We start from the raw sequence: 24,128 nt of genomic DNA on the forward strand, positions 1-24,128 counted from the left end.
ATACAAAAATTAACTGGGCATGGTGGTGCACACCTGTAGTCCCAGCTACTCAGGAGGCTAAAGCAGGAGAATCATTTGAACCCTGAAGGCTGAGGTTGCAGTGAGCCGAGATCACACCACTGCACTCCAACCTTGGCGACAGAGAAAGACTCCATCTCCAAACAAACAAATAAACAAAAATTAGGCAGGCATGGTGGTGCACACCTTTAGTCCCAGCTACTCGGGAGGCTGATGCAGGAGAATTGCTTGAACCTAGGAGGCAGAGGTTGCAGTGAGCCAAGATCACACCACTGCACTCCAGCCTTGCTGACAGAGCAAGACTCCATCTCAAAAAAAAAAAAAAAAAAAAAAAAAAAAAAAATTAGCCGGGTGTTGTGACACACACCTGTAGTCCCAGCTATTCAGGAGGCTGATGCAGGAGAATCGCTTGAACCCGGGAGGCAGAGGTTGCAGTGAGCTGAGAACCCACCACTGCACTCCAGCCTGGGCTACAAAGTGAGACCCCAGCTCAAATAATAATAATAAATGTTAAAAGTTGAAATGTGGTTAATCCACATTTCACATTGTGGTTAACCCCAAACAATTCCAGGTTCCTGGGGCCCCAAGGTGCATCATATGTACATGACCTCAAACTTCTAAAATCAGAAAGTGCCAGGAGCTGTGCAGCGCTTCCTCAAAATGTCCCACTGAGTACTCACAATAATGGATGAGTGTGAGCTTGTGTTCTGGAAGGTCTAGTGTCTCTCAGGTTGGGTTTTGCCAGAAGCACCCTGAGGTTTGACAGTGTTTATTTGTGAGGTGATCCAGGAAGCACTAATAGGGAAGTACACCCGTGAGACAGAAAGGGAAGGAAGCCAGGACAGGGTGGGTTTTTGTTGTTGTTGTTGTTTGTTGTTTTGGGGGTTTTTTGTGTTTTTTGAGACAGAGTCTCACTGTTGCCTAGGCTGGAGTGTAGTGGCACAGTTTTGGCTCACTGCAACCCCTGCCTCCCAGGTTCAAGCAATTCTCCTTCGCCAGCCTCCCAAGTAGCGGGACTACAGGTGCATGTGACCACGCCTGAGCAATTTTTGTATTTTTAGTAGAGACAGGGTTTCACCATATTGGCCAAGCTGGTCTCAAACTCCTGACCTCAGGTGATCCGCCCAACTTGGCTTCCCAAAGTGCTGGGATGACAGGCCTGAGCCACTGCACCCGGCCAGGACGGGGTGATTTAACAAGCAAATCAATTAACACTGTGAGCAATCCGGGCTCAAATCTGCTGGAAATTTCTGAGAATTAAGAAAACATGTATCTAAATTGTGCCACCTGAAGGATAAAGTAACTGGGTATTTATCCAACCAGTTTCCATCTGTCACTAGTTGAGAGCTACTCCTAATGTCATTAACTCCCTGGCACTTCCATCCTGCCCCTTGTACAGGCTGAATATGTGCAAAGCCCTCGGGCAAAGCATCACAGTGCTTCGAAAAAGAAGCCACTAGCATGTATGGCTGGGTGCGGTGGCTCACGCCTATAATCCCAGCACTTTGGGAGCCTGAGATGGGCGAATCACTTGAGTCTAGGAGTTCAAGTCTAGCCTGGGCAACATGGTGAAACCCCGTATCTTTAAAAAACAAAATTAGCTGGGCATGGTGGCATGTGCCTGTAGTCCCAGCTACTCAAGAGGCTGAGGTGGCAACATTGCTTGAGCCCAGGAGGCAGAGGTTGCAGTGAGCCGAGACTGTGCCACTGCACTCCAGCCTAGGTGACAAAGCTAGACTCTGTCTCAAAAAAGAAGAAAGAAGGGAAGAAAGAGAGAAAGAAAAGAAAAGAAAAGAAAAGAAAGAAAGAAAGGAAGGAAGGAAGGAAGGAAGGAAGGAAGGAAGGAAGGAAGGAAGGAAGGAAGAAGGGAGGGAGGGAGGGAAGGAAGGAAGGAAGGAAGGAAGGAAGGAAGGAAGGAAGGAAGGAAGGAAGGAAGGAAGGAAGGAAAGAAGAAAGAAAGAAAGAGAAAGAAGAAAAAAGGAAAGAAACCATTGGCATGCTAAGTAATGGCAAATGTCTAGCAGGTGGTGTGCAGATAAATGTTTAACAACTGGCTTTCCAGGAAGAAAAAGCCTTAACCTGTTGCACTTACCAATGTCTGTGGTGTAAATATTCCCACTATAGCCAGTTTCAAGCTACTAACACATCATTGAGAGCAGAGTTGAGATGTTATGAGCACAACTGGTTCTCATGTGTTGATACAAGACAACAAAAGACCAGATCTGGGAGGAAGAAAAACAGCAAGGCAGTTACAGCATCTCCCACAAGTGCAACCAGAGTGCTCTGCTGCAGACAGAGTCTCATGGTTTTATGGGACATCCTGCTCCATTCCGTCTTATATCAATGTCTGAATGTCTTACCATGAAAACAAGCTTACTCTTAGACTCTTCGAACACATTCACACTCTAGGAAGGTATGTATTGTTTATTATTTTTACATCAACTCTTCCCTACCCCATCAAGCCCGATCATCCTAGCATGCACCCAGGAAATCAGCAAAAACCCATTTAAGAGTCCAGACTTCAACGGTCCCTCACAGTAATGGGCATCTCTTGTTTTGCCCAAGCAGAGCAGACCACTCATTTCCCCTTATTCTCCTAATTGTATTTCATTTTCCTTTAAGCAACCACTTTCACCCCATCCTGAATCCTCAGACCTTGTTTCCCTGGCTCTAGGAATTAGCATATGACACAGGCCTGGCCTGTGAACACTCAGAGCATTCCATTCCCCTACAAGTAGGGATGAGACCCCAACCGGGTCAATGACTCTCTCCACTTGGAATTATTGGAATAAGAAAATCTCTTCCCACTGAGTTACTGGGTTAGCAGGATAGAAGCCTGGAGCTGACAGCGGTCATCTCCACCACTAGGAAAGAGCCTTCCTGAAAATGAGGCTTATGGACAGAAAAAGCTGAGCTGGGAGATGGAGAATAACTGGGGTCTGATGACATCATTTGTGCCCTTGGGTCCAGCTGTGCCTAAAGTAAGATATTTCCAGACTTTTTAATTACATGAGCTCTCAAAATTTCTTTCTGACTTAAGTCACTTTGAGTTGGGTTTTCAGTGATTTGCAACCAAAAGATGGCTGGCTGATTCACAGCTCTGAGACCAAATGAGCTGGACCTGGCATCATGTCTGTGGTCCGTTAGGAACCGGGCCCGCACAGCACAAGGTGAGCGGCAGGCAAACTGAAGCTTCATCTGTATTTACAGCCATTCCCCATTGCTCACATTACAGCCTGAGCTCTGCCTCCTGTCAGATCAGTAGTGGCATTAGATTCTCATAGGAGCCCAAATCCTACTGTGAACTTCACACCCAGGGGATCTAGGTTGTGCGCTCCCTATGAGAATCTAATGCCTGATGATCTGTCACTGTCTCCCATCACTCCCAGATGGGACCATCTAGTTGCAGGAAAACAAGCTCGGGGCTCCCGTTGATTCTTCATTATGGTAGGTTGTATAATTATTTCATTATATATTACAATGTAATCATAACAGAAATAAAGTGCACAATAAATGTAATGCACTTGAATCATTCCAAAACCATCCCCTGTCACCCATCCGTGGAAAAATTGTCCCCGATGCCAAAAAGGCTGGGGACTGCTGAGCTAGACTTTAGTACACATCCTTCCAGCTTTCTTCCCTTGGCCCTAAATAGAGTTAGAAGCAAGAATACAGTTTATTGGCGCCCTGCGTCCATGGGGGCTTTGGATGAATTCCAAGGAGATACTGGTTGCAGGAGCAAGCCCAAGGCACAAACAGAGTCACTTTAGGATCCTGATGCTCATTTTTTGCTCAACGTCCATCTTCTCTAAGGACTGAGGGGAAAACAAATGACAGGCAGATGAATGGAGACTCTCAACTCTCCACGCTCCCAACCTCCTCCCCCAGGATTCTACCCATTCCAGAGACCCCATCATTCCCAGGGAACCCCTATCTTTCCACCCTCCTCTGTTGAACATTTCCCATGTCTGTCTGCCCCAGGGACTCCTGATCTCAACTCCCCAGTCCCCAAGGGCACTCTGACCTTGGTGAACTCCACAAAGGACACAGCCCCATCCCCATCTTCATCAGCCTCCTGCACCGTGCGGTCAGCGATGTTCTCCAGCTGCTCTTCTGTCACCTGTACCCCGACCATCAGACGGAGAACCTGAGAGATGAGTGAAGAGGCAGCCAAAAAGAGGGAGCATGAAGGCTGCTACTCCCCCATCCCCTAAACCTTGCCCACCTCATCCCAAAAGTTATTACTAATTTTATAATCCATCCTTCATCCATTTTTCACCATATCCCCCCAATAATTTTCCCTACTGCTTCAACAACCAATCTCCTATCTCTCCCTCACCATCCCACACTACCCTCAGAATATGCTCAAACTCATTACCCAACTTTATCACCCAATCTCCCTCCATCCTCCACACCATTCTCCACCTCAACCACTAAGGGTTTCTAATACCATTCTCATTCCATCACATCTGTTCCAGAGTTTCTCGATCTTGGCACTATTGACATTTGGAGACAGATAACTCCTTGTTGGAGGAGGATCTCCTGGGTGTTGCATGATATATAGCCACATTCCTGACCTCGACCCACTAGAAGCCAGTAGCACCCTCTCTCCCCCGTTGTGACAACAAAAAGCATCTCCAGATATTGCCAGATGTTCACTCAGGGAGCAAAATCATCCCCAGTTGAGAATCACTGATCTATTCCCAACCTCATAGTCAACTGCTTCCCACTCCAACTCCCAACAAACCCACACTCCAACTCCACCCATTCCCATTTCCCAATGAATACCCCAATTATCTGCGCCCCAGTTCCCCAATCATGCCACCCTATCTCTCACACCATTGCATTTAACCATCCCGTCCTTCACACATCACATCTCTTGCTCTCGCTTTCTGCCAACCTGCAGCATCTCATGCCTGGAGATCTTCCCATCACGATCCAGGTCATAGAGCTGAAATGCATCTGCGGAGAGGGTGGGAGGGGGAAAGGAAGGTAGGTCTTCCCTGGCTCTCTTCCAGCAGAAGGCCACCCTGGAGGAGGGGGGGAGGTTGTCAATGGGCTCAGGAAGGGAGTGGGAGCTTCCTGGAGCCTGTCCCCTGGTGTAGGTACATCTGCGTTCTCACTTGGGCAGGTCCTCACAAACTCACAGTGAAGTTTGTTCCTTCTGCTGTTGAGAGGTTCGGGTTTCTTGGGGTCTTGGGTTTCTGTGTCCTCATCTTCTACAGGGCGAAAATGAGCCAGGACCCTGACAAAGCCTGGGAAATCAACTTGCTGGCTCCTGGGGAGACAGGGGGCAGAATGGAAAGAGGTGGTGGTCACCTTGGTCATCACTCTGCCTCAATCTCGAAACTCCCCTCCCACCCACTCACACGCCGGTTTTCCCGCCTCCACCTCCCGATGCCCAGCAGGCCTCACCCATCGGGGAAGAAGCTTTCTATAATGCGGTCTCCCAGGGGGTTCACGGCCAGCGCCCCTATCTGCTGGAGATCCATGCGGCTGCAAAGCCAAAGTTCAAAGAGGGTAAGGCAGAGATGCCAGATGGAGAGTCAAAGAGGGACACGGAGTCAGAGAGACAGAGGACAGAAGTCATGAGGTCAGCTCCCCCCTCACCTCAGGTAGCCCTTCTTGTTCCTGTCCAGTGCCCGGAACCGGTGGTGCAGGCGGAGCAGGCTAGCTTGGGAGACTGCGGGAAGGAGAAAGGGGTGGTGTGTGACGCTGCGGGACCCGCTCCAGAAACCCGCCCCAATCGGCCGGGAAGATGGACCAGGGACAGCGGGGGCTGGCTGGAAGGGGCGATCATCCTGGGGAATCAGGGGTGAAGCTGGCCGGGGTGGAGGGAGAGTGACGCGACCCCGCGAAGATCCAGGTTGGAGACCTGGGCGGCTCGCAACCTCCCGAAAACCAAAGTACCAAAGCCATCCCTTCCATCCGCCGTCAGCTCTGCCTTCAGCTTGTATCCGGGCTCGAGGACACCTGGGTGCCTGGATTTCTCCGGACTCCAATCCCGTGAACCCGGATCCTCCCCAAACTTGGAGGCTGGGACCCCTAGGTTAACCCGCCCCGAGCCCAGAGATCCCAGGCACTGGGGTCTTGGTCTTCCAGCTCCGGGGAGCCCCAGACCCCAGACTTGTAAGTTCGTCCATCCTTCAACTCAACCCCTTCCCTAGCCCCGGACGCCTGAGTTCGCCCGGTCCCCTCCGCAGCCGCCGGTGCAGGCGCACTCACAGCCGGTCTCTCGCCGAATACTGTCCGCGTCGGGAATGACCGCGGCGTGGGAGCTGCGCGACCCCATGGCCGAGCTGGAGGCGGGAGGGCCGGAGCAGCCACCCAGACCCACGCGTTCTCTCCTCCTGCCGGAGAGGCGTTGCCGCCCCAGTGGCCCCAGGGGACGAAGGCCACAAGCCTGGCGCGCGGCCAAGCTCCAGAACCCCGGCGTGCCTCGCCTCCCACCCGCGACCCGGGCGAATGGAAAACAATGTCCAGGGTGGCGGGTCAGAGGGAAGCTGCGAACAACTGGCTGTTTCAGTTCCGAGATTTTGCCATCGGCGTGGGAGAGGCTGGTCGAGTCCCGCGCCCCGCCTTTCCACGCCCCCCGGGGCCGGTTCCCACGGTCTGCCCCGACTCCTGAGCCACCACCTCCTTCGCGCGCCCGGGCGCTCCCAACCTCAGGGCGCTCCCCCGGCGGCGTCGAAGCCTGGGAGATCTGACCTCCTCTGTAGAGACCACGCCCTGCTGGAAGGCGGGTGGCCTGTGGGGAGGAAATCCTCGGGGAGCGGGGAGAGGCGTCGAAGGACTCCCGAAGACAGAGAAGTGGGGAGGGGCGGTGAGATGAAGGGTGTGCGTTAGGTTAAGTAAAAAGAGCACTGGTTTGGGAGTCCTTATTGGAATCCCAGCCGTGCCCCTGACTCTGGGAAAGTCAGTAAATCTTGGTTTCATCCCTTTTGTTCGGTCCACATTGCCTTATCGTTGTTTAATTGAGCCAATGCTTAAAATTCAGGAGATTTAACCCAAAATCCATATTCTTGGCTTTTCCTGAGAAATCAGAAGTTCTGTCACCACCAGGCCCAGAGCTGTCTTCTGGCCACAGTCCCTCCAAGCCCAGTTCACTCCCTTAGGTACCTACTGACCCCCTAGAGCTCCAGACTGGGAATACTTAGTCCTCTGGCCGGCCCTCCAGAGCCAGGGGACTCCTTGGCCCCAGAGAGGGTTACAGACATCACTGGGACTGGGCTTAAAGCAAGAATGACAACAACAAGGGCTCTTGTTTACCACGCTTTGCTAAGCACTTTATGTGCATCCGTTCACACATTCCTTGTAGGCCCTGCTGGGCTGCCTTCTTCTGATTTTATGTGATGGAGGCTGCCAGGGGCAAGTTGTGAACTAATCATGTAAAGCGTGCATTCTCAGTGCGATCTCTATCACACCCCAACGGGGCAAAAAATAAAACAAAATTTTTATGTGTAAAGCACAGCATACATACAGCACATAAACAGATATACAATATAGCTGTGATATTGAAATTTCAGGGCAGATGTGGTGGCTCATGCCTGTAATCCCAGTACTTTGGGAGGGAGAGGCAGGAGGATTGCTTGAGCCCAGGAGCTCAAGACCAGCCTAAGCAACATAGTGAGACCTTATCTCTACAAAAAAAAAAAAAAAATTAACCAGGTGTCGTGGAGCATGCCTATGGTCCCACCTACTTGGGAGTCTGAGACAGGAGGATTACTTGAGCTTAGGAGGTTGAGGCTGCAGTGAGCCATGATCGCGCCATTACACTCCAGCCTGGGTGACAGAGTGAGAACCTGTCTCAAAAAGGAAAGAAAAAAAGAAAAGAAAAGAAAAGAAAAGAGGTCGGGCACGGTGGCTCATGACTGTAATCCCAGCACTTTGGGAGGCCAAGACGGGCAGATCACCTGAGGTCGGGAGTTCAAGACCAGCCTGACCAACATGGAGAAACCCCGTCTCTACTAAAAAAACAAAACTAGCTGGACGTGGTGGTGCATGCCTGTAATTCCAGCTATTCGGGAGGCTGAGGCAGGAGAATCGCTTGAACCCGGCAGGTAGAGATTGAGGTGAGCCGAGATCGCGCCATTGCTCTCCAGCCTGGGCAATGAGATCGAAACTTGGTTTAAAAAAAACAAAAACAAGAAAAGAAAAGAAAATTTCATGGGTGAGGGGTGAGGGTGGGGAAATTAAAAAGACTCGGGGAGGTATTGATAATGAAAAAAAAAAAAACAGGTTGAGAAACACTTCTGGACAAACACCAGAAGTGTCCACTTTTGAAACTATCTTTAAACCCTTTCCCCCATCATAATTGCACTTACATACACAAATTTCCCAGGGGGAAAACATGCAAGGAGTTCATTACAAGGACTTAAGTTCATATCCCCCCTGGAGAGAGAGCAGCTGGAGAAACAGTCTCTCCTCCAGCCCCAGGCAGAGGCCTGCATCAGATGAGCCTTGAAAATATTGATCTAAGAAGTGCTTGCTTCCCTTTCAGATACCCCCAAGGATTAAGCAACTGGCATGAGGAGTGCTTGATTCTCTTTCAGACTCCCCCCAAAGACTAAGCATGCGGGAAACCACACTCCTCCCTAATGAAGCCCAGCAATCATTGCAACCCACAGCTGTGAGTCAGGCTGTGCATGTAGTTTGGGTTCAGTTCTGAACCCAGGAGGAGATGAGAGCCCCTAAGAAGCTGGGATAAGCATGTCAGGCCAGCTTGGGATGCTGATCTTGGAAAGGGCTTCTGCAGCCTTAATCTTGGAGTCAGTGCTACACCAAAGGAAATTAGGCTGGAGAGTAATTAGGAACTCCCATGCGCATATCACACACAAGCTTTTAAGAGAGGGCTGGGCCAGGTGTGGTGGTTCACGCCTATCATCTGAACACTTTGGGAGGCGAAGGCGGGCAGATCACGAGGTCAGGACATCAAAACCATCCTGGCTAACATGGTGAAACCCTGTATCTACTAAAAATACAAAATATTAGCTGGGTGTGGTGGTGGGAGCCTGTAATCCCAGCTATTTGGGAGGCTGAGGCAGGAGAATCGCTTGAACCCAGAAGGCAGATGTTGCAGTGAGCCAAGATCACACCACTGCACTTCACCCTGGGTAACAGAGCAAGACTCCATCTCAAAAAACAAAACAAAACAAAACAAAACAAAAAAACAAAACAAAACAGAGAGAGAGCAGGCTATGCTAGAGCTCATTTCTGTTTCATGTACACAAGTGAGATTTAAATCAACTTCACGGTTTTTTCAGGTCATTTAAGCAGGAAGATGCTTTGAGGAAAATTTTATCTGCAGAATCTGTTAGACTAGAGTCAGGGTGAATATTTGGTTTTTGCTTTTTGGCTATGTAAAAGTTGCTAGTGATTTTTTTTTTCTTTTTTAATTTTTTGAGACAGAGTCTCACTCTGTTGCCCAGGCTGGAGCACAGTGCGCCATCTCAGATCACTGCAACCTCTGCCTCCTGGCCTCAAGCGATTCACCTGCCTCAGCCTCCCTAGTAGCTGGGATTACAGGTATGCACCACCACACCTGGCTAATTTTTGTATTTTTAGTAGAGACGGGGTTTCACCATGTTGGCCAGGCTGGTCTCGAACTCCTGACCTCAAGTGATCTGCCCTCTTCAGCCTCCCAAAGTGCTAGGATTATAGGCGTGAGCCACCACGCCTGGCTGCTAGTCATTCTTGAAGGTTCAACTAGAAAAATGAACATCCAGGAATAGTCAGGAAAATACAGAACAATTAGCACTCAATAATAAAAAGATAAATGACCCAACTTTTTTAAATGGGCAAAGGACTTGAATAGACATTTCTCCAAAAAATATATATGTTTAGCAAATAAGTACATGAAAAGATTCCCCACATCATTCGTCATCAGGGAAATACAAACCAACCACAATGAAATATCACTTCATACTCACTAGGATGGCTGGAACTAAAACAAACAAAAACAAGTCTTAATGAGGCTATGAAGAACTTGGAAGCCTCATTCATTGCTGGTGGAAATGTAAAACGGTGCAGTTGCTGTGGAAAATAGTTTGAAAGTTTCTCAATACATTAAACAAAGTTATCATGTGATCCAGCAATTCTGCTCCTAGGTATACACCCAAAAGAATTGAAAATAGGGGCTTAGGCCGGGCACAGTGGCTCACACCTCTAATCCCAGCTCTTTGGGAGGCGGAGGCAGGCAGATCACTTGAGGTCAGGAGTTCAAGACCAGCCTGGCCAACATAATGAAACACCGTCTCTGCTAAAAACACAAAAAAATTAGCCAGCATGGTGGCACGTGTCTCTAATCCCAGCTACTTGGGAGGTTGAAGCAGGAGAATCAGTTGAACCCAGGAGGTGGAGGTTGCAGTGAGCCGAGATTGCGCCACTGCACTCCAACCTGGGCAACAGAACGAAACTCAGGCCAAGGAAGGAAGGAAGGAAGGAAGGAAGGAAGGAAGGAAGGAAGGAAGGAAAGAAAGAAAGAAAGAAAATAGGGGCTCAAACAAAAATCTTTAGTGAATGTTCATAGCGACACTATTCATAATAGCCAAAAAGAAATAAGCCAAATGTTTGACTGATGAATGCATAAGTAAAACATGGCATATTGATACAAAGGAATATCATTTGGCCATAAAAAGTAATGAAGTATTATATATGCCACAACATAGAAGAATCTTGAAAACACTATGCTAAGTAAAATAAACCAGTCACAAAAGATCACGTATTATATGATTGCACTTACATGAAATGTTAAGAATAGGCAAACCTGTAGGGACAGAAAGTAGATTAGTGATTGCCAAGGGCTAAAGGAGGTAGGTGGGAGTCAGGGATGATAGCTAAAGTGTACAGGGTTTCTTATTTTTTCTTTTTTTTCCCTTGAGACAGGGTCTCCTTCTGTCACCCAGGATGGAGTTCAGTGGAGTGATCATGGCTCACCACAGCCTCAACTTCCTGGGCTCAGATGATCCTCCCACCTCAGCCTCCTGAGTAGCTAGGACTATAGGCTCATGCCATCTAAACAGGTCTTTCCCCACCCCCCCCCAGAGATGAGATCTCACTTTGCTCCCCAGGCTATCCTGGGCTCAAGTGATCCACCCGCCTCTGCTTCCCAAAGTGCTGGGATTACAGGTGTGAGCCACCGCACCTGGTCCCAGGATTTCTTTTTGAGGTGATGACTATGTTCTACAATCGACTCTGGTGAGAGTTTGGTTGCACGTATCTGTGAATGTAATAAAATCTATTGCATTGTATGCTTTAAATAGGCAAATTGTATGGTATGTGAATTACATCTCATTAAAACTTTTTTTAAAAGAGAACAGCACAGAGAAGACAGTCAAACTTGACTCTCTAGAGGAAATAAAAGTTGCAACAAGATTTCTGTAGGTGAACCTACAGAGGGATCTTCTTGTCTTCTTAAAAACAAACTATAAAACAAAAAAATTTTGAAAGAAAAAAAGTAAGCAAACAAAAAAATTAAAAATTAAAAAGAGAATAGCCAGGAAAACTCTTGGACAAAAAGTAATGAGGGTGGGTGACATCAACATCATTAGTCATCAGGGAAATACGAATTCCTCTACCAGGAATAGAGAGGTAAGAAACAAGAATAAAGGGCCAGGTGTGGTAATCCCAGCACTTTGGGAGGCTGAGGCAGGCGGATCATGAGGTCAGGAGTTCGAGACCAACCGGGCCAACATGGTGAAACCCCGTCTGTACTAAAAATATAAAAACTATCCAGGTGTGGTTGTGAGTGTGTGTAATCCCAGCTACTCAGGAGGCTGAGGCAGGAGAATTGCTTGCTTGAACCCGGGAGGCAGAGGTTGCAGTGAGCTGAGATCACACCACTGCACCCCAGCCTGGCAACAGAGCGAGATTCTATCTCAAAAAATAATAATAATAATACAGACAAGAGGCCTTGTGTAGTGGCTCACACCTGTAATCCCGGCACACTTTGGGAGGCTGAAGCAGGTGGATCACTTGAGCCCAGGAGTTCAAGACCAGCCTGGGCAACATGGCAAACCCCTGTCTCTATAAAAACTATAAAAATTAGCTGGGCATGATGGTGCACAGCCTGTAGTTCCAGCTACTCAGGAGGCTGAGGCAGGAGAATTCTTAGCCCAGGAGGTGGAGGTTGCAGTGAGCCGAGATCGCGCCACTGCACTCCAGCCCGGATAACAGAGCCAGACCCTTTCCCATGTAAAAGAAAGAAAGAAGAAGGAAAGAAAGGAAGAAAGGAAGAAGGAGGGAGGAAGGAAGGAAGGAAGGAAGGAAGGTAGGAAGGAAGGAAGGAAGGAGGGAAGGAAGGAAAGGAAAAGAAAGAAGCAGAAGCAGAAGCAGAAGAAGGAGGAGGAGCAGGAGGAGGAGGAAGGGTGGGAGGGGGGAGGAAGGAAGGAAGGAAGGAAGGGAGAAAGTCAGAAATAGACCCAAATATATATGGGAATTTGGCATTTGATAAAAGTAACATTTCAAATTAGTGACATTCGAAAATGTCATTTGGGTCCTCTGTCTTTTGGGAGAAAAAAATAAGGCTGTACTCTACCTTTTTATACCAAAATATAATAAATTCCAGATAGAATAGAGATTTAAATGCAAAATGAAACCACGTAATTCTAGAAAAAATCTTGGGTAGCTGTTCTTATAATATTAAACAGAAGACGGTCTTCTAAACATGAAACAGAACAAAGAAATCGTAAAGAAAAGATTGACATGGCCAGGCGCAGTGGCTCACACCTGTAATCCCAGTACTCTGGGAAGCCAAGGAGAGTGGATCACTTGAGCCCAAGAGTTCTAGATCAGCCTGGGCAACATGGGGAGACCCTGTCTCTACAAAAAGTACAAAAATTAGCCGAGGATGCTGGCACTCGCCTGTAGTTTCAGCTACTCGGGAGGCTGAGGCAGGAGGATCACTTAAGCCAGAGAGTTTGAGGCTGCAGTGAGCTATGATCATACCACTGCACTCCAGCCTGAGTAATAGAGTGAGACCCTGTCTCAATTAATTCATTAATTAAAAGTTTGACAAATTTGAGCTACATGAAAATTAAAACCCTTATATGGCTATGTATATATATACACACATATGTATATATACACATATGTATATATACACATGTACATACATAAAAATAGGTATATGTAAAAGATAAAAGACAAGCCAATAGGAAAAATAATTGGGATAAGATGTAAAAGAGAAATGGCCAATAAAGATAAAAAGATCCTTAACCATACAAAGTCTAAAATACAAACTGAAACAAGGGACTATTACTATCTTTGACGTGTTCAAAACAAGCAAGCAAGAGTCATCTTGTAGGGTCTTTTAGACCAAGAGTGTGATAGGACACAGTAGTAGGGTTTTTTTTTGTTTGTTTGTTTTGTTTTCTGAGACGGAGTCTCGCTCCAGTCACCCAGGCTGGAGTGCAGTGGCGCTATCTCGGCTCACTGCAAGCTCCACCTCCCAGGTTCACACCATTCTCCTGCCTCAGCCTCCCGAGTAGCTGCGACTATAGGCACCCGCCACCACGCCCGGCTAATTTTTTGTATTTTTAGTAGAGATGGGGTTTCACAGTGTTAGCCAGGATGGTCTCGATCTTCTGACCTCGTGATCCGCCCGCTTTGGAGAATGAGATAATGCAATTTCTGTTTCACTGTTGTTATTGTGTTAGAGATGGGATTTCACTCTGTCATTCAGGCAGGAGTGCAGTGGAATCTTCTCAGCTCACTTGCAGCCTCAAACTCCTGGGCTCAAGTAATCCTCCTGTCTCAGCCTCCTGGGTAGCTAGGACTACAGGTGCACACCACCACACCCAGCTAATTTTCTTATTTTTTGTAGAAATTGTGTCTTGTTATGTTGCCCAAGTTGATTTTGAATTCCTGGCCTCAAGCAATCCTCCTGCCCCAGCCTCTCAAAGTGTTGGGATTTGGGGAGTGAGTCACGGTGCCTGGCTCCAATTTCTGTTTTAATAGCATCACAAGAATCACACTGGCTGCTGTATGTAGACTTCACTGGGCAAGATGAAAGCTGGGAGACTATTGCAATAATTAAGGTGAAAGATGATGGTGGATTGGACGAGGGTGCCAGCAGTGGAGTGGTGAGAAATGGTCAAATATGGATCCTATTTTGAAAGAACAGCCCGCAAGATTTGTTTATATATGGAATGTAGGCTGTGAGAGAAAGAAATCAAGGATGACTCCAAGATTTTGGTCCTAAACAACTGGAAGTTGCCATTTGCTAAGATGGTGAAGAGAGCAGAAGGAGCACATTTCAAGGGGAGAGTTTTTTAAAAATCCTTGAGCTCCCTGTTACACATTCCAATAAAGATATGAAGTAGATTATTGTATATAGGAGTATCGGCTTCAAGAGAGAAGTTGGAACAAGAGCTATATATTTTGTAAGTTGTGTTTTTGTTTTCATTTGTCTCAAAGTATTTTCTAATTTCCTTATAACTTCTTCATTGATTGTTGTTTAAGAGTGTGTTGTTTAATTTCTACATATTTGTGGATTTTATACTTCTCCTTCTTTTGTTGATTGCTAATTGCATTCTATTGCAGAAAAGATACATTGTATGATCTCAGTATTTTTAAATACATTGAGACTTATTTTGTGGTTTAACATATGTATTATTCTGGAGAATGTTCCATGTGCACTTGAGAAGAATGTATGTTCTGCTGTTGTTGGATAGCCTGTTTTATGTATTTTATATATGTCTGTTAGTTCTAGTAGGTTTGTAGTGTTGCTCAAGCTCCCTATTTACTTATTGATTATTTTGTCTAGATGTTCTATTCAATTTTGAAAGTGGGGCATTGAGGTCTCTAACCATTATTGTAGAGCTGTCTCTTTCTCCCTTCAATACTGCCAATATTTGCTTCATAGATTTTGGGGCTCTGTTGTTTGGTGCACATATGTTTATAATTGTCATCTCTTCTTGGTGAATTGACAAGGCTATATACATGTGGGCGTTATCATTGTATAGTTGGTATTAAAACTATGGGACTGGACAAGATCACCTGGGATGTCAGTGAAGAGAGAAGTCCTAGGATTAAGTACTGATGACCCTCCAACATCAAAAAGTTGGGAAGAGGAGAAGGAGTTGCCCAAGGAGCCTGAGAAAAAATGGCCAGTGACAGGAGGAAAATCAGGTGTGTGGGTTTTCAGCTCAGTAAAGAACACCAGTGCCTGGTAATAAAAGTCAATACAAAATCCATAACTTGTAGTTTATGGCTCAAATATGAACAATTATGGTAATTTCTGGGATCATGTGTATAATGTGGTTTTCCAAATGAGGACTGAAAACATCCATCTCCCTTTCACTTACTAATGCCAAGCTGGGTGCTACAGGGCAGTGGTGGCGTTGGTTCCATTAAGAGTTGCATTCTCTGTAGGGCTGTACTCAGTAAAAGACTGATATGTTTTCTCTTCAGAGCTCTCCAGGAAAGCTAGAATTTTGCATCAAGACTGGTATAAACCAGAACCCAGTGGGGCATACTGTCCAGAGTGCCTCAAGGCCTAATAGGATGGCAACACAAAAAAAAACTGGCCATATCCCAGTAGTACCAAGTCATAATTCTTCTAGATCTTCAGAACTTTGCCCATCTGGGAAGGAAAGGAATCCCTGAACTAAAACAAACTGGTTTTTTACGAAGAAGACTGGAGAATCAGGTTTGCAAAAAGCATGAACTAGGACAGTTTTGGGGGAGCTTGACAGCAGGAGTCGTCACAGGAACAGTGCAAGAATGACCTGGCTGACCCAGCAATTCCCTCTTAGGTATATAGAAAGAAATAAAAACATATAGTCACACAAAAACTTGTACACGGATGTTTACAGCAGCATTATTCATAACAGCCAACAGTGGAAATAACTAACAGCTTCCTCGGGTCTTTTTTATAAGGGCAAAAGTCTCATTCACGAGCACTCCACCTTCACAACCTAATTACCTCCCCAAAGCTCCACCTCCTGATAACACCACATTGGGGATTAGACTTCAACATATGAGTTTTGCTGAGGGAACATGAACATTCAGACCACAGCAGATGCATTCCAGGTGAGGTGCCTATTAGACATCTAAATTGGGTTTAAGAACACCTCCAAGGCCGGCCGGGCACGGTGGTTCACATCTGTAAACCTAGCACTTTGGGAGGCCGAGGCAGGCAGATCACAAGGTCAGGAGTTTGAGACCAACCTGGCCAATGTGGTGAAACTCCATCTCTACTAAAGATACAAAAAATTAGCCAGGCGTGGTGGTGCACACCTGTAATCCCAGCTACTCGGGAGGCTGAAGCAGGAGAATCACTTGAACCCGGGAGGCGGAGGTTGCAGTGAGCTGAGATCACACCGCTAAACTCCAGCCTGGGCGACAGAGCGAGACTCTGTCTCAACAACAACAACAAAAAACCACCCCCAAACATTATCCCTTCCCTTCCCTTCCCTTCCCTTCCCTTGCCCTCTCTCTTCCCCTGTCTATTCTCCACAGGGCAGCCTGACAGCTTTCTAAAGAAGTGAAATCATTTCACAATGGCCAGTGGTTCTTAAGTTAGGAAACTTTTGGGTTCCAGAGGCAGAAACCAACCTCAACCTAGATCAAAGAAAGGAGAGCACGGATGAGCTCAAGTCAAAGGGAATTCTAGGGGGATGGACCTCAGGCGCAGCTAGATCCAGGTGTTCAAACAACACCATCAGGTTGCTGTCTCACTTTCTTTCTCCATTGGCTGTGCTTTTCTCATCTTCAGACAGACTCTCCACCTGCCTATAAAGATGGTACCCAACATCTCCAGGCGAAACTGGTCCTCAGTTCCTTGGATCTCAGAGAGTAAGAAGTGTCTCTCTCTCTCCCTCAGGATCGAAAGAGTCCCTGAAAAGGAACTCACATACCCACCTCTAAATCCATCACTGAAGGGCTAGCTGGGGTCTTACACTCACCCTTGTGGTGGGGGAGGTGAAGTCTCCTTTTTCGCATCCTGTTTACCAATCCTCATTCCTATTGGAACCACTGTTGCCCCTTCTTTTTTTGTGCATCTTCCAGAGTTGTTCATACATATGCAAGAAAATATAAAAGGAGGCTGGGCACAATGACTCACTCCTGTAATCCCAACACTTTGGGAGGCTGAGGCGCACAGAACACTTTTGGTCAGGAGTTCGAGACCAGCATGGCCAACACGGCAAAACCCTCCCTCTACTAAAAATACAAAAATTAGCCAGGCGTGTGTGGAGGAAAAGTTAAATATTGCATTTGAACTCAGTTGAAAGTGGACACAAACAATGGCCGCCAAGTCCCAGAACAGGTTGTATGAGCCCCTTGATGCATTCATCCAGCGCTGTTTCGGAAAAATCTCTATTTCAATCTAATCTTACATGTTAGTTATCGAAAAACAACAGACAATCGCAAAAACAAGTTGATCTTTCTGTGTTCCTTGAGTCAAGTTGCGAAGGGCCCTCGTGACTGGGCCTCATGCCAAACAGCTCGTTACAAAAAGAGATAGGGTCCCAGACTGCACCGAAGCTTCTTGAGACCTCTACTCGTCTGTGCATAGACGGGTGGCCAACACTGGAGCCCAGGCTGTTGCTTCCCGGTCTGGTGATGAATCCTCCATAGTCTGGTGAGTGTAAATACATGTATCTTTTCCCTTCTCTTCTTCCCATTGCAATTTGCTTATTATATCAATTTGCTTATTATATCATTTGCTTATAATATCTGCATTGCCATTCATGTGGGGTAAAGGTTGTTTACCCTTAAAGGTACTGTGTGTGTCTTTTCTTTTCCCTTTGTGCGTTTCCCGCACAGAACAGCGTGGTGGCAGGCACCTGTAATCCCAGTTACTTGGGAGACTGAGACACTTGAACCTGGAGGGCAGACGTTGCAGTGAGCTGACATCACACCACTGCACTCCAGCCTGGCCACAGAGCAAGATTCCATCAAAAAGAAAAAGAAAAAAGAAGAAAGAAAAAAAAAAGAAAAAAGAAAAGGAAAACAGAAAATAAAAGATATAGGGATGCTTCCTAAGAAAAAGGAATCTTTTCCAAAAGTCTCTCCCAAAAGACCTTCCCTTGCCCCTCATTTGCGGAGGTTTCCTTACACGCTCATGTAAAAAGCAATCATGAGCAAGAAAAATGTGCAACACGAGAATCACCTGGTATGTTTAAAAAATACGAGATATGGGAGCCCAATCTCAGACCAATTAAAGCAGAGGGTGAGTCAAAGGGTTCAGAGACAGTGACAATTAGCAGCAAGACCGAAAACTAAAACCAGGTCATCCCCTGCAGAAAAAGAAAAAGGGCGGGGAAAGAAGCGGAGTGGAAGAGAAGAACAAAACGGGTGGGGAAAGGGAGGAGGAGTGAGAGGATAGAAAGGAGAAAAAGCAACTATGTCGCCATCCTCTGGTGGACATAAAGGGCAGGTCCTCAACTCTGTTCTTTCTACTTATTCATTTAAGAAACATGTATGGAAGGGGAATGTGCTGGATGCTGAGATTAGAGCAATGGACAAAAGAGACAGAGTCCCAGACCCATAGAACTGAGTCCGATGGAGGAGGTAGACATTAAATACATTCAGTCGTTTATTTATTCAACAAAGATTTACCAAGCACCTACTCTATGCCAGGCACCATCTTAAGAGCTGTGATATGAGCCTGGTGTGGTGGCTCACACCTGTAGTCCCAGCACTTTGGGAGGCCAAAGAGGGAGGATTGCTTGAGGCCAGGAGTTCAAGGCCAGTCTGGGTAACATAGCAAGACCTCATCTCTACAAAAAATGTTTAAAAATTAGCCGGGCATGGTGGTGTGCACCTGTAGTCCCGGCTACTTGGGAGGCTAAAGTGGGAGGATCACTTGAGCCCAGGAGGTCAAGGCTGCAGTGAACTATGATCATGCTACTGTACTCCAGCCTGGGTTACAGAGAGAAAACCTGTCTCTTAAAAAATAATATATAGATAGATAGATACAATAGTTTGCATTAGAAACAAAACCAATTATCAACATTCCACAATGTTATGGTGACTATACGGTTTTCATGAACTGGCATTTGTTAGTTCTTTGGAAAGAAAGAAATATTCACTCCAAGAATCTCCTCCAAAAGTACTCAGTGTCTCTAACCCTGGCACAAAACACATGGCAATTACCTCAACAACAGCAAAAAAAAAATATTAAACCTGAAGTTATTTTGCAATGGATATGCTACTATTTGTGAATTTGTTAGTATAAGACAGGGATCAGCCCACATTTTCTGCAAAGGGACAGATAGTAAATATTTTAAGCTTGCAGGCTGTATGGTCTGTATTACATCCACTCAGCTCTGCTTTGCACGGCGATAGTAACATAGACAATATGCAAAGGAATGGGAGTTCCAACACAACTTTATTTACAGACCCTGAAATCTGAATTTCATATAATTCTCATGTGTCACAAAATATCATTCTCCTTTTGTTTTTTTCTGATCATTAAAAAATGCAAACACTATCTTAGCCCACAGACCACACAAAAACAGGCAGCAGGCACGGTTTGGCAGGCAGGCCACCCTTGGCTGACTCCTGGCAAGACAGACGTTACTTGAGATTAAGGCATGAATTTCCCAATGTGCCTTGACAGGGAAACTGAAGAGACACCTAGAAACCTTTGATATCAATAAGGGATCATTCCAGGTATGACAGGTACAATTTTATTCTACAGAGATAGGGATGGAATTTATCCTTTTTTGGGGGGGAGGGAGGACTACAAATTGAGTTGTATTGATTCTAAATGGTATTTGAGGATAAAAAAGATGTTTCCAGCCAAACATGGTGGCTCACAGCTGTAATCCCAGCACTTTGGGAGGTCAAGTGGACAGATCACCTGAGGTCAGGAGTTCGAGACCAGCCTGGCCAACATGGTGAAACCCCATCTGTACGAAAAACACAATGCTGCCAGGCATAGTGGCACATGCCTGTAATCCCAATAATGGGGAGGGTGAGGCAGGAGAATCACTTGAACCTGGGAGGTGGAGGTTTCAGCGAGTGGAGATTCCTACCACTGCACTCCAGCCTGACCAACAGAGCAAGACTCCGTCTCACACCAAAAAGAAAAGAAAGAAAGAAAGAAAAGATGTTTCCATGTTGTACATAATTGTTGTATTAATTATCTGTAATTGGCTGGGAGTGGTGGCTCAAGCCTGTAATCCCAGCACTTTGGGAGGCTGAGGCAGGCAGATTAGTTGAGGTCAGGAGTTAGAGACCAGCCTGGCAACATGGTGAACTCTCATCTCTACTAAAAATACAAAAATTAGCTGGGCGTGGTGGTGTGCACCTGTAATCCCAGCTATATAGGAGGCTGAAGCACGAGATTTGTTTAAATCCAGGAGGCAGAGGTTGCAGTGAGCCAAGATCATGCCACTGCACTGCAGCCTGGGCAACAGAGAGTCTGTCTCAAAAACAAAAATTTAAAAAAATTGCCTGTAATTAATAGGGTGTTGGTCCACATATCATGTAGCCTTGGACAATTCACTAAATCTCTCTGAACTTTAGTTTCCTTAACGGTATTGTAAATGGAGGGGGAAAATAGTAGCTGGTACCTAAGAATGTGTTCAGGAGTAAATGACATAAATGCCCGTGATTGGCTTATCACAACATCTGGTACACAGCATGCACTTAAATAACGAAAGCTGTTACTATGGCTGTTGTTTGATACCACTCTGCGTTGCCTTTTTTTTTTTTTTTTTTTTTTTTTTTTGAGACAGAGTCTTGCTCTGTTGCCCAGGCTGGAGTGCAATAGCATGATCTCAACTCACTGCAACCTCCATCTCCCGGGTTCAAGCAATTCTCCTGCCTCAGCCTCCTGAGTAGCCAGGACTACAGGCATGCACCACCACATCCCGCTAATTTTTGTATTTTTAGTAGAGACGGGGTTTCACCATGTTAGCCAGGCTGGTTTCTAACTCCTGACCTCAAGTGATCTGCCTGCCTTGCCTCCTAAAGTGCTGGGATTACAGGTGTGAGCCACTTCGCCCAGCCTGCATTGCTTTTCAATAGCAACCATCATGAAATATCAAACTGGAGAAGATATAGGAGTTAACACATGTCAACAGTTTTGTACTTTAACCACTAATAAAATTTATTAAAGATTGTTAAAAATCATTCTCTTTTAGATTTCTTGTTTTATTTGAACATCAGGTGCGCAGAATTGGATTATTCATAATAATGAATACCCTTGGCTCAAGGCATACTCTTCTCAGTGTTTTGTGTATGGCCTGCCTTTACGTTGTTAGTTAGCAGTTTTTAATAAGGTATTCAGCATCCACAAAACCACTCACCCAAAACAAAAGCCAGGAACTTGGCAGTAGCCAACCTCTAACCACGTGGTTCCCCCAAGTAGGGAGCCATCATCCTGAATCCCATATTCATCATTCGCTTGCTTTCCTATTTATGTTTAGTTCATTTTATATGTATTCCTTAGAAGTGCATGTTTTAGACCAGACATGGTGGCTCACACTTGTAATCCCAGCACTTTGGGAGGCTGAAGCAGGAAGATCCCTTAAGGTCAAGGGGTTCAAGAATAGCCCAGGCAACATAATGAGACCCCATTCATACAAAAAAAAAATCTAAAATTGACCAGGCATGGTGGCATACCTGTGGTTCCAATGACTAGAGAAGCCGAGGTGAAACGATTGTTTGAGCTCTTGAGACCAGGAGTTTAAGGTTACAGTGAGCTATGTTCATATCACTGCACTCCAGCCTGGGCGACAGAGTGAGACCGTCAAAAAAAAAAAAAAAAAAGCACATTTTTATCTTGATTGCTTTTTTATTTTATTTGTTTGTTTGTTTGTTTGTTTTTTAAAGACAGAGTCTGGCTCTGTCGCTTGAGTGTAGTGGCACGATCTTGGCTCACTGCAGCCCTGCCTCCCAGGTTCAAGCGATTCTGCAGCCTCAGCCTCTCAAGTAACTGGAATTACAAGCATGAGCCACCACGCCCAGCTCATTTTTGTATTTTTAGTAGAGACAGGGCTTCACCATGTTGGCCAGGCTGGTTTCGAACTCCTGACCTCAAGTGATCCACCCACGTTGGCCTCCCAAAGTGCTGGGATTACAGGCCTGAGCCACCGCACCTGAGCTCTTTGTATTATTTTTTATTGTTGTTATTTGTTATGAGTTTTTTCCCCAAATATTTTCAATCCAAGGTTGGTTGAAACCACAGATACAGAACCCACAGATAGGGAGAGTGGCCATATTCAACTTGAAGAGACAATGCCCAACTGTTTTCCAAAGTATTTACATGATTTTACACTTCCACTAGCAATGTATATGCATGCCTTCTATATATTTCTCATCCAAATGCTGGGGATTTGTTGAAGGAAATGAAATACATTACAAAGAAGGTATTTTAGTATAAGGATCAGAGGAATTTCATGGAAACCTAGAGCAAGAAGTTCAGCTAACCAGCCACCTGGCACTCTGGCTCTCTCTTGTTCTGTCTCTCTCTCTCTCTCTCTCTCTCTCTCTCTCTCTCCCCCCCCCCCCCCTTCTCTGTCTTTCGGCACAGATCATCTCCCTCTCTGCTTCTCTCTTTCTGGGTATTTCTCTTTTTTCTCTGTAAGTCAGTATCCTCTAAAAGGCTCCCAGAGTCTGTCTCCTCCATAACTTAGACTTGCCCTTGACTTTGGGGCTGGGTGCAGTGGTTCATGCCTGTGATCCCAGTACTTTGGGAAGCCGAGGCAGGAGAATCCCTTGAGGCTAGGAGTTTGAGAACAGCTTGGGCGACAGTAAGATCCCATCTCTAAAAAAACAAAATAGAGTTGCCCTTGACTTTGGGCTCCCCAGTGTCAACTCTGACCCAGATCCTACAGTACCTTAAAACTCCAGGGTTCCCAAACGCTCCCGCCGTCAATTCAGATTTTAAAGAGAATATATCTACTTGGCTTAGCTGGGGTCAAGTGTCCACGCCTGGTCCAATCAGCGGAGTCCAGGAGTTCAAGACCAGCCTGGCCAAAATAGCAAAACCCTGTCTCTACTAAAAATACAAAAAATTAGCTGGATGTGGTGGCCCACGCCTATAATCCCAACTAGTCAGGAGGCTAATGCACGAGAATCACTTGAACCCAGGAAGCAAAGGTTGCAGTGAGACGAGATTGCACCAATGCACTCCAGCCTGGGTGATAGAGAAAGACTCTGTCTCAAAAATAAATAAGTAAACAAATACATACATACATACGTACATACATACATAAAACGAAGCATCTAATTCAACTTCAGCCTTAAGAGAAACACAAACTAAAATTACACGGAGATACCATTTTTAATTTTTGAGAATAGGAAAAAAATTCTGAAGTTGGAAAAATACACTGGTAGTGAGACTCTCAGGACCTAGGCACTCCCATTTCAGTTTCTCCCTGTAGAGATATGTGTTCATTGCTATAACTCCTGCAGAGGTCACGTGGATGCTATCCATTAAAATCTCAAATATATTATATGGACTCCTAGACTCAGCAATCCAACTTCTAAGAATTCACCCTACAGAAACACTTGCATGTTTGTAAAATGACGTGTGCACAGGGTTATTTGATGCAACGTTGGTTTTTTACCTAGCAAAAAAAAAAAAAAAAAGAAAAAAATGCAACAGAAACCATCCAAGTGTCCATCAGGTTAAATAAAGTACAGTACCATGAAACACAATGAAGCTGTAAGAAAGAGGGAGGGAGAGAGAAAGAAGGAAGGAAGGAAGGAAGGAAGGAAGGAAGGAAGGAAGGAAGGAAGGAAGGAAGGAAGGAAGGAAGGAAGGAAGGAAGGAAGGAAGGAAGAAGGGAGGGAGGGAGGGAGGGAGGGAGGGAAAGAAAGGCAGGAAAGAAGGAAGGGAGAAACCTTTCTACAAACTCATAAAGGAAGATCTCCGAGACATATCACATGAAAAAAGCTAGTTGTAGAACAATATGCATGATTGTGAATAATATGCTATCTTTTCTGTTAAAAATACAACAGAATGTGGCCAGGTGCGGTGGCTCATACCTGTATTCCCAGCACTTTGGGAGGCCAGGGAAGGTGGATCACTTGAGGTCACGAGTTCAAGACTAGCCTGGCCAACATGGTGAAACCCCATCTCTACTAAAAATACAAAAATTAGTTGGGCCTGATGGTGCACACTTGTAATCCCAGCTACTCGGGAGGCT

The 24,128-nt window shown here is 45.9% G+C and overlaps 2 protein-coding genes across 11 annotated transcripts in view; one reads left to right on the top strand and one right to left on the bottom strand.

The window, feature by feature from the left end:
• NDUFAB1 (NADH:ubiquinone oxidoreductase subunit AB1) overlaps positions 1 to 24,128 on the top strand; it is a 1,133,838-nt gene that overhangs the window by 956,430 nt on the left and 153,280 nt on the right. The window lies entirely within an intron of this gene.
• The window catches only part of CHP2 (calcineurin like EF-hand protein 2), a 256,785-nt gene continuing 235,076 nt past the window's right edge, over positions 2,420 to 24,128 (bottom strand). Inside the window, exons 2-8 of the mRNA XM_050773846.1 lie at positions 6,244 to 6,320; positions 5,629 to 5,701; positions 5,434 to 5,514; positions 5,166 to 5,296; positions 4,919 to 4,980; positions 4,043 to 4,165; positions 2,420 to 3,833 (exon numbers count right to left, since the gene is read on the bottom strand). Coding sequence (XP_050629803.1) covers positions 3,780 to 3,833; positions 4,043 to 4,165; positions 4,919 to 4,980; positions 5,166 to 5,296; positions 5,434 to 5,514; positions 5,629 to 5,701; positions 6,244 to 6,310 — 591 coding nt within the window. The 5' untranslated portion in view covers positions 6,311 to 6,320 and the 3' untranslated portion in view covers positions 2,420 to 3,779. The remainder of the gene's footprint in view (positions 3,834 to 4,042; positions 4,166 to 4,918; positions 4,981 to 5,165; positions 5,297 to 5,433; positions 5,515 to 5,628; positions 5,702 to 6,243; positions 6,321 to 24,128) is intronic.

This window comes from Macaca thibetana, chromosome 20 (assembly GCF_024542745.1).
Source record: "Macaca thibetana thibetana isolate TM-01 chromosome 20, ASM2454274v1, whole genome shotgun sequence".
Taxonomy (NCBI): Eukaryota; Metazoa; Chordata; class Mammalia; order Primates; family Cercopithecidae; genus Macaca; species Macaca thibetana.